The 16,138-nt window shown below is 53.9% G+C and overlaps 1 protein-coding gene across 2 annotated transcripts; it reads left to right on the top strand.

Annotated features, from left to right (window-relative positions):
* Positions 1-702: 702 nt before the first annotated feature.
* RIIAD1 (regulatory subunit of type II PKA R-subunit domain containing 1) lies at positions 703-9,506 on the top strand. Of its 2 annotated transcripts, none has more exons than XM_004618135.2 (5): positions 703-829; positions 1,136-1,212; positions 7,364-7,410; positions 8,741-8,868; positions 9,397-9,506. In XM_004618135.2, the coding sequence occupies exons 1-4, from the start codon at positions 764-766 to the stop codon at positions 8,809-8,811; spliced, it is 261 nt and encodes an 86-aa protein (XP_004618192.1). In that variant the 5' UTR covers positions 703-763; the 3' UTR covers positions 8,812-8,868; positions 9,397-9,506. The 2 variants fall into 2 exon arrangements, with proteins under 2 accessions (XP_004618192.1, XP_054988400.1); XM_055132425.1 differs by having other exon boundaries at positions 8,741-8,898.
* The last annotated feature ends 6,632 nt before the right edge of the window (positions 9,507-16,138 follow it).

Raw genomic sequence — 16,138 nt, 5'->3', positions numbered from 1 at the left:
CATCCCCGGCACCCCATATGATTTCTGAAGCACTATCAGGATGATGCCTGAGGGCAGAGTCAGGATTTCCCCTGAGCATCGCTGGGTGTGGCCCCCAAACCAACACCCCCTCAAAAGGAAATCTTAAAGGAGCCAGTCAATCTAGTCCATGAGAAGGGACACTTGCAGGGACACTCCCCAGCCTACCCCACGTCCTTTCCAGCACCCAGTTCACATCTTTTCTTAGGCTGCTTCCACGTTTGAAGAACCCCAAACCGGACCTGATGGAAGGGCAGAGAAGGCGCTCGCCTTGTACGTGGTGGACTCGGTTCTCCGAGCCTGGAGTGACGAAACCTGAGTGTAGACTCAGAAGTAAATCCCAAGCACCGCGGGAGTGGCCACAAGACTCGATCGGGGGTGCTCACAGGGCTGGAGGCCTGTCTTGCAAGTGGGAGCCCCTGTTCCATTCCCAGGCACCCCAACATGAGCCCTGGAGTACACGGGGAATTGCCCGGGTGCATATTCCGTTCCTCCCTACCCCCCACTCGCACCTCTAACACGCGAGACTGATACTTAGAAACGGGAAAAAGCTCGATCCCGACTCGCAGCAGCCCCCGTCACTCCTCGGCGGGGCGGAGCTTACTGGGGGCGGGGCGGGGCCTGGGAGGGAGCGGGGCGGGGCCTGGGAGGGGCGGGGCGGGGCCTGGGAGGGGGCGGGGCGGGGCCTGGCCGGAGAGCTGGGCCCGGCCGGCCGCGCGCCCGTCGCCTTGACGACCGCGGCAAGATGGCGGAGAAGCCTAAGACCCTGCCTCTGAGCCCCCTGCAGCTGGAGGAACTGCGCCTTTTCAAGGTGTGTGCGCCCCATCCTCCGAGAGCTAGGTGAGCCCGGAGGCTGGAGATGCAGAGACTCGGAGGCCAGACCCAGCCGCCGGCCGCCGGGCCCGGCCGAACCCCGCGGGCTTCCGCAGGTGCGGGGCATGACGCGGGCCTGACCGAGCCGCGGGCCTGCGGCCGACTCGGTACACGCGGGGCTTCCCTTGCGGGCCCGGCCTCACTCGGGGGAAGCGGGCTTCAGCCGCCCGCACTGGAGCAGGCCGGTCCCGCCTCTCCACGCCCCCACGAATCATCCCTGGGGTCTCTCTGCTCTTGCTCCCAGATTCAGACCCGGATCGCTAATGAAAAGTACCTGAGGACCCACAGAGAAGTGGAGTTGCTCATTAGTGGTTTCTTCAGGTAGGTGATTTTCCAGACTGGTTTTAAGTAACCAGAGGAAAAAAAATTTTTTTTTTTTTGCTTTTTGAGTCACACCCAGCAATGCACAGGGGTCACTCCTGGCTCATGCACTCAGGAGTGCAAGGCAAATGCTCTACCCGCTGTGCTATCACTCCAGCCCCGGAAAAAATTTTTTTAATTAATTTTTTTTTTATAAGATTGTGTGTGGGGGGGGGGCTGGAGCGATAGCACAGCCGACAGGGCGTTTGCCTTGCAAGCGGCCGACTCGGGTTCAATTCCCAGTATCCCATATGGTCCCCCATCACTGCCAGGAGTAATTCCTGAGTGTAGAGCCAGGAGTAAGCCCTGTGCATCGCTGGGTGTGACCCGAAAAGAAAAAAAAAAAAAAAAAGATTGTGTTGCGGGGGCTGGTCTCCCAGGCACCGCCAGGAGGAATTCCTGAATTCCTGAGTGCAGAGCCGGGAGTAACCCTTGAGTATTGGTGGATGTGACCCAAAAAGCCAAAAAACAAAAAAAAGATTGTGTTGGGGTCAGTGTGAGAGTCCCCTTCTTTTTTTTTTTTTTTTTGCTTTTTGGGTCACACCTGGCAATGCTTAGATTGTTCCTGGCTCTGCACTCAGGAATCACTCCTGACAGTGCTCAGGGGACCATATGGGATGCTGGGAATCGAACCCGGGTTGGCCGTGTGCAAGGAAAACGCCGTACCCGCTGTGCTATTGCTCCAGCCCCGAGAGTCCCCTTCTTACAAAACAAAAACAAGACCTCCAAAGACGTAGCTCACCAAGAAAACACCTGCCTTGCATGCATGAGCCCTAGGTTCAATCCCATGCCCCTCTGCAAAGCAGGAGCCAGAGTCTTAGCACAGTGGGTAGGGCACTTGCTGTGCACTGCAGATTCCCAGCAACTCATATGGTACCCTGAGCTTGCCAGGTGTGGCCCAAATGCTCCCCATTCCCCTCAAAACCCAGACAAACCCAAGCACTCTACTGCAAACCAAACATTTAAAAAAGAAAAGACACCAAAACTTTCTGGATCATTTTTCCTCTTCCTCTTCTCCTCTTCCTTTTTCCTTATGGGCCACACCCAGCTGTGCTCAGGGCTTACTCCTGCTTCTGTACTCAGTGATAACTCTTGGTGGAGTTTAGGGGACCATATGGGGTGCCAGGGATTCAATGTGGACTAGCAACATGTAAAGCAAGTGCCTTAATCCTGTTTCATTTTTATAGCCCCATCCTGTCTGCTGCTTATAGGTTCTGAGAGTAAGAAAATATCCTGAGATGATCATGTTTCCCAACTCTGGAATTTGTCTCACCAAGAATCTTCTGCTACTTCTGGAGATTTCCTGGTTATCTCTCAATTCTCAAAAACATCACTGTCATTACTTTAGCTGTAATGGAACCTTATAATACTTGGAAGAGGGAATTAGGCTTTGAGAAACTCAACCGGCTCTCCTTGGGTGAAGAAATGCTTTTCCCAACAGAGCTCGATAAGATAACTAAGGGGCTGGAGCATAGTACAGTGGGGAGGGCCCTTGCCTTGCACACAGTCAACTGACTCAGGTTCCTTCCCCAGCGTCTCATATGGTCCCTGATCCCGATCAGAAGTGATTCCTGAATTGCAGGGCCAAGAGTAAGCCTGGAGCATCACTGTGTGTGGGCCTTAAACCAAAATAAATAGATAAATACTAGCCCCAAACATGCTCGACCCTTCCCTACCTGAAGAATGTTGAAGAAATTAAATTCCAGCAGCTAGAAGTTTGTTCCAGAGTCCCTGCGCCTTTTCTTTCAGTGCGCGCGCGCACACACACACACACACACACACACACACACACACACACACACACACACACACACACACACACACACACACACACACACACACACACACACACACACACACACACACACACACACACACACACACACAGAGCCAGGATGGCACTGATGAGAAGAGTCCATTTCCAGTGCTGTTTGCAGTGTAGAGGCAGGGCTGGACTCTAGTGGAGGCCTCTGTTTCCAGGTGCTGCTTTGGTCTCTAGCCCTGCCCATACCACAGTCCTCTGTGCATTGCCCTCTTCTTGCTCTCGGGCCCGCTCTGGATCAAGGCTCGTAGCTGGCAGGGCTCCTGTGTCTCAGTGCCTAAGTGCCTACACGTTACATTGTGTGGCATCGTGGCACATGTGCGGTGCTTCCCTTGCTACTGGAGAGAGTTTAATCCCACTTTCTAAAGTTACGTTCCCCGGCCAAGCCCCTCTCCTGCTCGCTGAACCTGGATCCAGCCCTGCGGGGCCCTGATTTCCTGGTGTGTTATGTTGGAAGCCCATAGGAGCTGGGGTCACGGCCGAGCCCCTCTGCTTAAAGCTGACTCCATTGGGTAATTACCCACCACTCCCACCTCAAGTGTTTGGGGTTTTTCCCCCCGGGGTCTCACTGTTCCTTATTTAATTTAATTAATTAATTTATATTGGTTTTTGGACCACACCTGGTGATGTTCAGGGCTCTGTGTTCAGGAATTACCCCTGGTGGGGCTCAGGAGACCACTTGAATGCCAGGGATTGAATCCGAGTTGGACGCATGCAAGGCAAGTGCTCTACCTGCTGTGCTATTGCTCCACCTTATTATTCCCCATTTTAGCCACTTATCCAACCTGCAGCCTCAGAGAGAGGTTCAGTGGGGAGTGAGGGGAAACAGGGAGTCTGTCTATGAAGTTTGGTCTTATTAGGGCTAGTGATTTGGCTTGGACCAAGGGTAGCTTAGGGTCCTCTGTCCATGTCCATGCTGGGACATCATTTAAAGCATTTTTTCCTCCTTGAGAAATGTAAGGAGCTGGCCACCCATGTGAAAAGGGATTTGAAGGGAGATGGGGGATAGACTTTATTTTGTTGCTTTTTGGGTCACACCCGGTGATGCACAGGGGTTACGCCTGGCGGTGCTCAGGGGACCATATGGGATGCTGGGAATCGAACCTGGGTCAGCCACATACAAGGCAAACGCCCTACCTGCTGTGCCACCTGCTTCAGCCAAGGGAGGATAGACTTTAAAAGCGATAGTACAGTGGGTAGGGTGTTTGCTTTGTACATGGCTAACCGGGTTCGATTCCCAGCATCCCATATGGTCCCCTGAGCATCACTAGGTGTGACCCAAAAAGGAAAAACAAAAGCTTTAATTACTTCTCCCTTTGCAATGTTCACAAACAGAGGGTTAGAACTGGGGCGGAGGGTGCGGGAGTGGGGAGTTGTTTTAGTCACATCAGGGGTGGCCTCAGCGTTTCCCTGAAGGTACACCTCAGACCCCGTTTCTCCCTGCCTTGCCCCCAAGCCCGGCAGGTGCTCAGGCTCTCCCTTTTGCTCTTGTTGGAACTGCCCCCATGAGATTCTCCTGGCCCTTCTCTTCCTGGGGTGGGTGAGAGCCGGGGAGGCAGGGTTGATGTCCACCGTCACCACCCCCCTTTCCACCCAAGAAAGCTCGGGCAGGAGCCGCCACAAGCACCTGGATTCAGGACACAGTTGGTTTTTGAATCAGTGTTGATCATAAAAAGAAACTTTTACCGTTGCCAATGTTTTTCTTGACTGTTGTCCTGAGTTTTTCGATCCCCCATTGGGTGGGATCCACAGCCGAAGAAGCCGGAGCCCGGTGCGCGAGCTCTTCCTTCCTGCACTTGCTGCTTCCCTGGCTTGGGAATGAGCCCTGAGCCCTTTGCCGATACCCCACCCGCGACACAGCACCCTGGGAGTGCTGCCCCCTGGAGATTCTAGGGCTTCGGCACTTGGGCACTTGGCACTTAGAAGCCGCCCTCTCTTGGCCTCCTGGTGCCCATTTCATTCCTCTCCTAGCAAGCACTTGGGATGGTTTAGCCTTTCAGGCATTTGGCAACTTTGACCTTTCTTTGAGTTGTGGTTACCTGTTTTAACTTGGTTTTTGAGTCACCTGACAAGCTCAGGGCTTACTCTTGCTCTATACTCAGGAATTACTCCTGGCAGTGCTCGGGGGACCTTATGGTACGCCAGGGATCAAACCTGGCTGTAGTGTACAAGACAAGCACCCTACGGGCTGCACTATCTCTCCAGCCCCAAGGTGTGGGTTTTTTTAATCGTTGTTTTCAAAAATCAGTCCCTCCTCTCTGGCATGGTAGATAGGGTAGGTTTAATCTGTGCTTAATCATTAGCGAATCGAATGGACGGTAAGGGGAGCAGAATTCCTGGTGTTTGGGTGCACACCTTCTTGGATGGCATGGCCCAGAGGCTGGGCGAAGCGCAGGCGTCAGAATCCCAGTCCGGTGCCTCCCTCCAGTATTGATCCACTTTATGAATGTGCACAAATGATTAACTTCTGGAGGTCTGGTTTCCCTGAAGAAGTCTTGCTCCGTGTGCACACCCGTGCCCACAGCATTTGTGAATGGACTTTATGAACCATAAAACCCCAGGTGCTCTGGGGAGTTTCCATGTTGCCAGGGCCTTGAGGATTGGGGGTGATACGGGGGTCTGTCCCTGGATTGTAGGCCCTGAGACTTCAAACTGTTTCCCGTCTAGTTTTGGGGGTTCTTCTCACCCCACCACAGAGAAATCGTGGCTAAACTTCCTCCGAGATTGTGGCAGCTTTGCCCACTACACGGGAGCTGACTGCAGCATTGGTGGTGGGGCTGTGGGGGTGTTTTCCTGGGCCAGGGCCCCAGGCTTGCTCCTGGGGACATGCCAGCCCTGCCAAGGGCCATTCACTGCTTCCTGGCCCCAGAAAGTGTTCGTCTGTCTATCTGTCTCTCTCTTTTATTAACTGAACTTTTTTATCACAGGGAACAATGTTCAGGGGTCACTCCTGGCTCTACTGGAATTACTCCTGATAGTGCTCTGGGGACCATATGGGATGCTGGGGATCAAACACACGTCGGGCGTATGCAAGGCAGGCACCCTCCCCGCTGTACTATCTCTCCAGCTCCAACTGAACTAGTTTTTGACAATTTCACTTAACCATTTTGTTGTAACAAGCAATTTAAAAAAAATTATTGGGGGCTGGAGCAATAGCACAGCAGGTAGGGAGGGCGTTTGCCTTGTACGTGGCCGACCCAGGTTTGATTTCCAGCATCCCATATGGGCCCTGAGCACTGCCAGGGGTAATTCCTGAGTGCAGACAGAGCCAGGAGTAACCCCTGAGCATTGCCATTTGTGACCCAAAAAGCAAAAAAAAAAAAAAAAAAAAAAATTTGTGCCTGCTAAGGAGGCAGGCTGGGGCAGTGGTGGTCACTGAAGCACTTGTGCTGGATGGCCCTTGGGAGCTTCCTCACCACAGGTCCCAAGTGCTCACACTGCCAGTCCGCAAAAAGATGAAAAGGTTTCTACCGACAGGACTTTCAGAGCCCCTCAACCTCTTCGCCTCATCTGCCCCAGAGCAACAGCAGTTCCCGGGCTGGATGAGAAGGTCACACTGCTGGTGTTTTTTTATTTTGTTAGGTTTTTGTTTTTTTGTCACACCCAGTGATGCTTAGGGGTTACTCCTGACTTTGCACTCAGGTATCACTTCTGGAATGGAACCCAGCAGGCATGTGCAGGGCTGTACTATCTCTCTGGCCCTTGGTGGTGGGGTTGGTGCTGGAATATTAAATGCCCAAAACAATGGTATTGGGGGCCAGAGCAAGTAGTACAGTAGCTAGGGCGTAGCCTGGCAAGCGCCCATTTCTCTGGGTGCTGGGGACCCAGACCAGGGTGACTGAATGCGAGACTGGCACCCTGCCTGCTGTACTGTTGCTCCAGCCATGATTTATTTATTTATGTATTTATTTATTTATTTATTTTGCTTTTTGGGTCACACCCGGCAATGCACAGGGGTTACTCCTGTGCTCAGGGGACCATATGGGATGCTGGAAATCAAACCTGGGTCGGCCACGTACAAGGCAAACGCCCTACCCGCTGTGCTATCGCTCCAGCTACGATTGATTTATTTTTAACTGATGAAAAATCCCTTTGAATAACTGTGCCCTCTTAAAATCTCTTCTTACAATAAATGGTCACGGTAATTACAATAATGGTAATTACAGATTGCATTTCTGTATTAACACCTTCGAACTCTCATGATCTAGTGAACACAAATCCTCTGGTTCTGTGATTCACAGAAGACCAGAAAGAATTTCTGATCTATCCTGCTTTCTTAATGTCTTCTAGAGAAATTCTGTTGCAAAGACCAGACAACATCCTTGATTTCGCTACCGGTGAGTCCAATTCCCACTGCGCCCCGGCTTCTCCCCAAAGACTCAGGCTCTGTACCGGACGCCCACCTCCCACTGTGGGCTTCCGGCCAGGGCTCCCTGGGCATCTTCTGCGAATGAGACCAGATGGGCAATGAGCAGAACCTCCTCAAGATAGAGTGAAGGCCGTGGGCTGCCCAGGAGCCTGTGGGGCTCTTCCAGCAGGTTCTCCACCCATTGCCCATCAAAACCAGGCTGGGAGACTAAGACCCAGGAGAGGAGAGATGAGGGCCAGGAGGATCGCTCCACGGCCTGGAAATCAGCCTCACAGGTGGGGTAAAGGCAGCTGCGATAGAGAAAAGGGACCACCAAGTAAAGGGTCCCTGGAGGGCCCGCTCAGGATGGGGGATTCGTGCTGAAGTAAACTATAGACCCAACATGATGGCCACCTAATACCTGTATTGCAAACCACAACACCCCAGAGGAGAGAGTGAAAGGGAATGCCCTGCCACAGAGGTGGGGTGGGGGGACGGGGTGGGGTGGGGGAGGGGTACTGGGAACATTGGTGGTGGAGAATGGGCGCTGCTGGAGGGATGGGTACTCGACCATTATATGACCAAAATGTAAGCACGAAAGATTGTAACTATACCTCAGGGTGATTCATTAAAAAATAAAAATTAAAAAACCAGTTTGCTCATTAAAATCATTGGGATATGTTAGGAACTTCAGGGGCCCAAGCTGCTCTCCCCCAGGTGGGGATTGAATTAGTGGGGGCAGGGTCTTCGGTGCAGCCACTAAAGGCCCCTTGGGTGATGCTCACGGCCCTGCTGCCCTGCTGGCTGGCAGCTGGAGGCTAGTGGCATCGGGAGGGCCAGGCTGGCGGGCAGGTTCCAGGGCTTCTGGCTGAAGCCATTTCGGCCTCTTCTCTGCCAGGGCAGGGGCACTCAGGACACTGTCACCCAACCACATGCCCCTCTCCTTCCCGAGGAAAGCCCCATCCCTGGGGCTTGGGCCCCTGAAGCTTCCAGAAGGCTGAATGCCTCTGCATGGGTCTGGAAAGCAGGGTGGAGACAAGAGTGGCACTTGGCTTTAATTTGGGCTCCAAGATGGACTTGAAGTCAGCAGGAGGGGCCCTTCAGCTCGAGTGTTCACAGCCAGAGGCACTTAGAGGGTTAGCTGGTCTCTGGGTCCCCGGGGTGGGGACGTGTGGCCCTGCCTGCACAGCTGCCGCTGGCCCAGGCTGAGATGCCCTGGCCACAGCGATGCCCTGCCCCTCCCCACCTTCTCCCCAGTCACCTCCCTCCCACTCTCTTCCTGGGCTTAACTGGCTCCTGCTTTTTTATTCTTATCCCAGAATATTTCGTGGATCCAGCGCTTCCCAACAAGATTCGCATGCAGCTAATTAAGGAGAAGAAAGCGGCTTAATTAGCAGAATCCTGATGCTCAGCTGCTGAGGGCCCGAGGCCGGCCTCCTCGGCGCGGGTGGGCCTCGCTCCCACCGGCCTGTGCCCTGTAAGAGGGACTCGGCTCTGGTGTGCCCGCGCCAGGCTGGGGGCTGGAGAAGTTCTGCGCAAGTGTTCGCTCCCTTGACACTATGCTGGGGAGGTGCGGGGTCTGTCTGGTGTGTCCTTCAGGGGACTCTGAAGAGGTGCTTGGACGCACGACCACATAGGGGGGCAGAGCAGAGGGATACCTGGAGTGGGTGAGGCGTTCCATGGGGTCCCCGGGCCCCACCAGGAGAGCACAGAGTCAGGAGTCAGTCCTGAGCACTGTCGAGTATGGCCCCAAAACCAATAAATAAGACCTCAGTGGCCCAAACACTGGTGGCCTTTCCCCGTATTTGGGGTGGGGAGTGTCCTAGGCCTGTGTGCCTCTGGCCCTCCCCCCAGGCTCTGCCGTTCTGCCTCTCATGCTTGTCGGTAGGAGTTGTGGAGGACTGAATATTGGATGGCTTTTTTCTGGGGGGAGGGGACACATTCCTGATTTCATAAGACTGTTTCTGTTTTGCAGGGTCATCTGGGAGCAGGCGAGCCTGTGGCCACCAGCTTGCACGCTACCCTGGACTCTGGGCCAGGAATGGGGGCTTTCAGAGTTGCTCATTAAAGACAGACCTTCCTGACTGCTGTGGGCTCTGATGGGGAGCCCCTCCCTGCTCCCCCGACCCAGCAGGCCTGGGTGGGGTTGCTCTCCCAAGGGGGAGAGGGGGTAGCGGTGCTGTAGCAACCAGAGCCTGGGGGCTGTGTGGTTCCTGTGTCACTGCACAGTTCCTGGTGGCCATCCACTTATTGCACAGTAGCAGTTGTAAGAGGAGTAGGACTGGAAGGAGAAAGAATGATCAGACCTGCGCTCCCACTGGCTCTGACTGGGGGCTTGCAGGCTGGGCTCTTTGGCTCTTGTGGGGGTTTGGGCCACACTCAGTAGTGCTCTGTGCTTGGGGGTGGCTTCCTGCAGTGCTGGGTGGGGTGTTGGCCACATGGAGGGCAAGTGCCTCACCCCCAGCCCCTCTGGAGGGTGTCAGGAACAGGCCACCCATCCTTTAGCTTTTCCACTCAGGTGGGGAGTGACCCAGTGGGCTGCAGGAAGTCCTTCAGGCCTGGGAGGTGGGCGTGGCCTGCTGATGTTCCTCCCCTTCCTTCTTGGAGGACCTTTCATCTGTGTGTGACTGTCCCCTCACCATGGCAACAGATGTCCCCCTCAAGGCAGGCCAGTGTCTCTCCATTCCTATCTCACTGTCTCCTTCCCAGCCAAAGCCCTGTGTCGTAGTAGAAGGACAGCAGCCTGGGCACTTGGAGCACTATTTAGACGTCACATCAGCATCAGGATGGAGCTGGCCGAGTTATTTTAAGTGCTCTCAGAGATCACACTTAGCAGCCAAGCCTCTGACAGGAACGTCTCCCTGGTTAGAAAATCCAAATGCAGCAAGCTCCCTCTCCTGAAGGCTCTGCTAGGGCTTAGAGTTGGCCCGGGGAGGCCTGCAACAAGGCGGGGAGAGGCCAGCAGAGGCCAGTGACTCATGGGACTCACCAGGGGTGTTCCTGGAGGAAATGGTTGGGCAGCGTCTGGACTGTGAGTGACCCCACAGCAGTGGCTGGCCAGGGACAACGACCTGGCCCTGGGGGAGGAGCCCGCTGACCCCTGCCCCTGCCTTGGCCCTTTGGACTCCCAGATTTACTTCCCTGCAGTTTTCTCAAGAGTGGGAGCAAGGAGGGGATTAAGAGGCAAATAGAGGGGCCGGAGCAGTGGTACAGCAGGTGAGGCACTCTCCTTGCACACAGCATCCCATATGGTCCCCCAGGCACTGCTGGAGTAGGCCCTGAGCACTGCCGGGCATGACCCTGGAACCAAACAGAAGAGGCAAATAGATGAGGCCAGAGTGAGAGTATGGTATGTAAGGTGCTTCCCTCACATTCAGCTGACTGATGGTCTCAAGTGATCCCTGAGTGCAGAGCCAGGAATTATCCCTCTGCATGGCCAGGCATGGCAAAAAAATACACACACACACACACACAAATAATTAAAAAAAGGCAAGTGGAAGGCTAGGGGATAGTGAGCTGCAGACTCCCGCCTTGCAAGCACGAGGCAGGCGTGGGGCCTCGGCGCTGCCTGCAGACGCTGTGCGTGATCCCGAAGCATTGCTGTCCGGACCTGCTGGCGTGGAGTTGGCTCAGAGGATGGCCACTCAGGAAGTGACCCAGTGTACAGTGCGAGCACCCACATCATGCCAAGGGAGGAGGAAACAAAAGGCATAAATTGGCTTGCCTGCGTTTCAGAGCTCTCCTGCCTGAAGGAGGCATCAGCACAGGGCTTCCTCGCGAGGTGGGAGACAGTGCTGTCTTTTTTTTTTTTGCTTTTTTTGGGTCACACCTGGTGATACACAGGGGTTACTCCTGGCTCTGCACTCAGGAATTACCCCTGGCGGTGCTCAGGGGACCATATGGGATGCTGGGACTCGAACCCGGGTTGGCCGCATGCAAGGCAAACGCCCTACCCGCTGTGCTATTGCTCCAGCCCCAGTGCTGAGTCTTATGGTGACTGGGATCCCCCTCAGTCTGGGGCCTGGGCTGCTTTCCCCTCACGTCCCAGCTCTGAACAGCTCACCTGTGACGCTGTGACGCCTAAGGGCGGCAGGGAACTTGCTCATGCTTGAGTTTCCAGTGAGCACAGCAGGGCGGCCTGGAGCAGATGCTCAGGGAGCATTTGGGGAGCACTTGCGTGAGCAGCCATGGGCTTCCAGTGCTGCAGATGGAGAGTGCAGTGTGGGAGGCTCTGGTCCTGCTGCGGCTGGCCCAGGTTTGATTCCCGGCACCATCCAGGTTCCCCTGAGTACTGCCGGTGTGGCCTCCCACTACAGATAGGCAATGTGGTCCTGGAGAGGAAAGTGGTACATGACCAGGAGGAGCTGAGGAGGGAGCCCGAGGTCAGCCTGTGCAGGGGATGCCGCGTGGAAACAGGGAGGAGGTAGGGTGGCGGGTGCTGAGCTGAGCAGGATGGTGGTAGGGACCCCACAAAGCAGTCAGCGTCCCTTGCTAACACACCGCCAGCTTGTTTCTTACTTGGGTGCCACAATGGCAATGTTCAAGGGTTACTCCTGGCTCTGTGCTCAGGGGTCACTCTTGATCCCCATTCAGGGGCCATATGGGATGCAGGGATCAAACCTGGGTCGGCTGTGTGCAAGGCCAAATACCCTCCCCGCTGTAGTAAGCATGACTCTGGGCCCAAGAATCTAAGGTTTGGTAATGCCGAAGGGCCCTTGGTGGGCTGTCTCCACACTCTGCTCTCTGGGCGGGGCTGGGTGTCCAGGGTCTCTGCATGTTCTCCAGGCCAGGAGAGGGTGAGGTGCCAGGCTAACGGGGCCACTGCCCCCCATTTCTGAGAGCTTGCTTCAAGATCTAAGCCTGCTGCCAGAACCTTGTGTGTGGGGACCCCCATTAACAGTATTCTAAATCCTGGGGGCTTACCAGAATAACCTAGACCCCACCTGGCCTGTAGCCCTGGCAGCGGAAAGGAGGATCAGTGGGACCCAGAGACGAGCACCAGGGCCTAGAGGCCCCTGGGTCATAGCTTCTAGGACCGGACTGAAGTGTTTGTGAGCTGAGCATGCGGAAGCGAGGGTCACTTCCTCTCTGGGGAGAAGGGGAAGCAGCGCCACGGTGGGGGTGGGGCGGGTGGGGGTGTCTGCATCAGGACACACGTGAGCGTCTGCTGACCTTCCATCCGTCACTGGGATCTGTTTCACGTTGCGGCAAACAACATTAGGGGCTTCTTGGAAATGTTTATATCAGACCAAATGTCCAGGGCTTGGGGCCAGGGTCCTTGGCCAGCCCCCTCATCCTCACCCTTGGCTGCTCCCACAGCCCCAAGGAAGGCAGTGGCTAGAACAAGGCCCACTCAGCCTCGCTGGACGGGCCTCTGCTGCCCCCTCGTGGGCAAGGCTGCAGCATGTAGTCACCCAGGAGGGCCGCTGGAGCGGTCTGGAGAGCCAGTGGAAAGGGACAACAGTCCCAGGTGGGATTCCCTCTAATAGGGGTCCGAGCCATAGCACAGCGGGGAGGGCGTTTCTCCTGCACACGCAGCAGACTCAGGTTCAATCCCCAGTATGGGCGTGGATATGGTCATCTGAGCACCGCTAGGAGTAACCCCTAAGCATCTCCAGGTGTGATGCAAAAAGGGAAAAAAAAAAAGATATATATTCTTCTCCAGGAGTTACAGAATCCAGGGCCTGAGCGTAAGAACCTTCTGTTACTTCCTCCTTTTCTTTTTGTTTTTGGGCCACACTCAGTAGCACTCAGGGGTTACTCCTTGCTCCGTGCTCAGTAATCACTTCTGGTGGGCCCTGGAGACTGTATGGGGTTCTGGGATCAAACCCGGACTGGCTGTGTGCAAGGTAAGTGCCCTCCCGTTGTGCTGTGGGCTCTGACCGCTCTGTGTTTCCCTCCTAACAGTGCCTGAAGAGGCTGCACAGATAGTGCATTTCTATTTTTTTTCTTTGGGTCACACCCGGCGATGCACAGGGGTTATTCCTGGCTCATGCACTCAGGAATCACTCCTGGCGGTGCTCAGGGACCATACGGGATGCTAGGAATCGAACTTGGGTCGGCCGCTGCAAGTCCTGCCCGCTGTGCTATTGCTCCAGCCCCAGAGACAGTGCATTTCTTTACTGCAAACCCACTCTGGTTTATCCCTGTCTGCATTTGGTCTCTCTGAGCATCCCTGGGTGTGACCCCCAAAACAAACAAAAAATAACCAAACTGAAAAAAGAAACCTTGCAGGGTTGGGTTGATTGTTTGTTTACTCATTTTTCAACAGATATTATATCACACACAGGCTGCAAAATTTTGGAAATAAGACACCCTCCTAGGAGGTTGGGATACTAGTACAGCGGGTAGGGTACTGGCCTCGCACACAGCCAACCTGGGTTCTATCCCTGGCACCACATATAGTTCCAAGTCCCACCAGGAGTTATCCCTGAGTGCAGAGTCAGGAGTTATCCCTGAGCACAGCCAGATGTGACCCAAAAATCAAACCAACAAATCAAAGCAAAACAAAACATGCTTTTTCCTCAAGGAATCACAATCGAGTAAGTGAAGACAGACACAAGAATTGTAATCGCTTCTCATAAGTGAAAGCGGAAGTGCAGCCTAGAGGTGAGCGAGCCCCCAACCAGCACTGTGGTGATGGGGACAGGAAGCTTGAGCAGGAAGGGGCCAGAAAGTGTTTCTCCACTGGGGTTCCATAGAGGTGGAAATTGTAGGTGCAAAGTTACTGGTAGATCGAATCCCACCTCTCCCCATTATAAAATCTGAAAGGACTTTTTTTTTTTTTTTTTTGGTGGGGGGAGGCACACCTGGCGGTGCTCAGGGATCACTCATGGGGCTTTCAGAGCACCAACTGTGGTGCTGAGGATCAAACCTGGGTTGGGTGCATGCAACCAGCGACAGGCTGTCGTCCTATTGCTCCAGCCCCTGAAAAGACATTCTTGTATCTGCCTGGGAAAGTCCTGAAAATTCTCCCTCTCTCTCATCTCTGCATTGAACACAGCCTTGGGCTTGGGTCTGTATCATGCCCGTGAGGGAATGTCCTGGCATCACCTCTGCCCTGTGGACGAGTATGAGGCACAGATGTGGCCTGGCTGGGAAACATCTGCTTGGGAGCTGCTGGCTTCCAAACATACACGCACACTCACACTCATGGGAGTCACTGGCTTCCAAACACACACACACACACACACACACACACACACACTCACGCACAGAAGGTGTTTGTTCAGCACCCAGGGGAACAGTCCCAAAGAACCAAATGCACTCTGTATGCCTGTGGTGAAAGAATCACCTCTCAGTGTTCTGGACCCGAGGCTGTGGTTCCCAGGGTCTGTTTTCTGTGCTCTGGATGGATTTGTGGTAAGAATGGCCTTTGGGGGCTGTGAAGTGAAAAACAAACTAACATAATAGTATGGGCAGCTAATTGTTTGGTTAAGATGGACCTGAAAACTAAATCTGAGGTAAAGTGACTAAAGGCATCACTGCATTTGATTTCAAGACTCTTTGTGGCCAGGAAAATGAAAACTGGGTGTCAGAGGGGAACTGCCTCAGGGAGCAACAGGTTCAATCTTATTGCAGAGCTGAAGAAACTTCCCTTCAGACAAGATAAGCAGAGGGGTTGGCGCTCTGCTGATTTCCAATCCAACGTGATTCCAGAACTTCATGCAAAGCAAATCCACATAGAATCATCTAGTTTGAAGAACTAGCCATTCAGGGACATGATAGTAAACTGCAGGAAGGTGACTGGGTAAAGACAAAATCCACTCACTTCACATGTGAGTGCCCGCCCTGCTGCACCAGCCCCCCCCCCACCCCAATAACTCTCTGTTTGTACATGATTTTGAAGTAGATGGTCAGGAACAGCAGTGGAGCAGGCAGGAAGGAAATCTACCCAGGAAAGGGAAGGCAGGACGAGTGCTGGGTCTTTCATCATGTTCACTAATAGTCCATAGGAAGTCCTGGGTTCATTTGTAATAAAACCCAAATCCAATGCTTATTTGGCTCTAGAAAACCCTGCTTTGATTTTTTCCACTGATGGCCTTTCCACTCGTGAGTGTAAGTTCACAGATGCCAAACCACCCAGGAAGGAAAAGAAATGGTCTTTGGTGAGAAGAGCCAACGAAATCTTTTTTTTCTCTTTGTTTTGGCTTTGGGTCACACTAAAACCAAGTCACCAGGGATCTGGACATGCGCTCTCATCCCTGGGCCTTTCCTCCTGCCCAAACTATGGGGATTTTGGTGACTGACAGTTGTCCACTGAGACGCAAGAAGTTTCCTCCTTCAGGGCGAGGAGGCGCGTTGTGGTAAATGTGAGGGTTGGGAAACAGCGCTAAGGCTGGTGCCAGCAATCTCCATCCTGTTGGCACTTTTGCCTTCACTGGGCTGTGACCCAAAAAGCAAAAAAGAAAAAAAAAAAGAAAAAGAAAAGGGATTTGAAGTGGGATTATCTGCTGGCCAGCTGGCAGTGAGAGTGAGACTGGAGCACTGGCTTGGGGCGGTCCGTGGGTGCTGCACTGGCAGAGGTGGAAGGATTGTGTTCATGGAGGAACTATACCAGGTTTGAGAAGTCACAGACACAGATGACTGTGGGCTGCAGGTCTGGTGCTTGAGAGAAAGAGAAGAGAAGGAGTGGGAGTGATAGGACAGCAGGGAGGGCATCTTCTTGCACCTGGTTGACACAGGTTTGATCCCCAGCGTCCGATATGATTCCTTGA

Source organism: Sorex araneus, chromosome 3, assembly GCF_027595985.1.
Source record: "Sorex araneus isolate mSorAra2 chromosome 3, mSorAra2.pri, whole genome shotgun sequence".
Taxonomy (NCBI): Eukaryota; Metazoa; Chordata; class Mammalia; order Eulipotyphla; family Soricidae; genus Sorex; species Sorex araneus.
The sequence above is the reverse complement of the archived record's forward strand: the minus strand, read 5'-3'. Positions and strand labels throughout refer to the sequence as shown.

Coding starts and splice junctions, on each gene's coding strand:
- RIIAD1 (XM_004618135.2), top strand. CDS start 764: ATGGCGGAGAAGCCTAAGACCCTGCCTCTGAGCCCCCTGCAGCTGGAG. Junction 830..1,135: donor AGGAACTGCGCCTTTTCAAG/GTGTGTGCGCCC, acceptor TCTTGCTCCCAG/ATTCAGACCCGGATCGCTAA. Junction 1,213..7,363: donor CTCATTAGTGGTTTCTTCAG/GTAGGTGATTTT, acceptor AATGTCTTCTAG/AGAAATTCTGTTGCAAAGAC.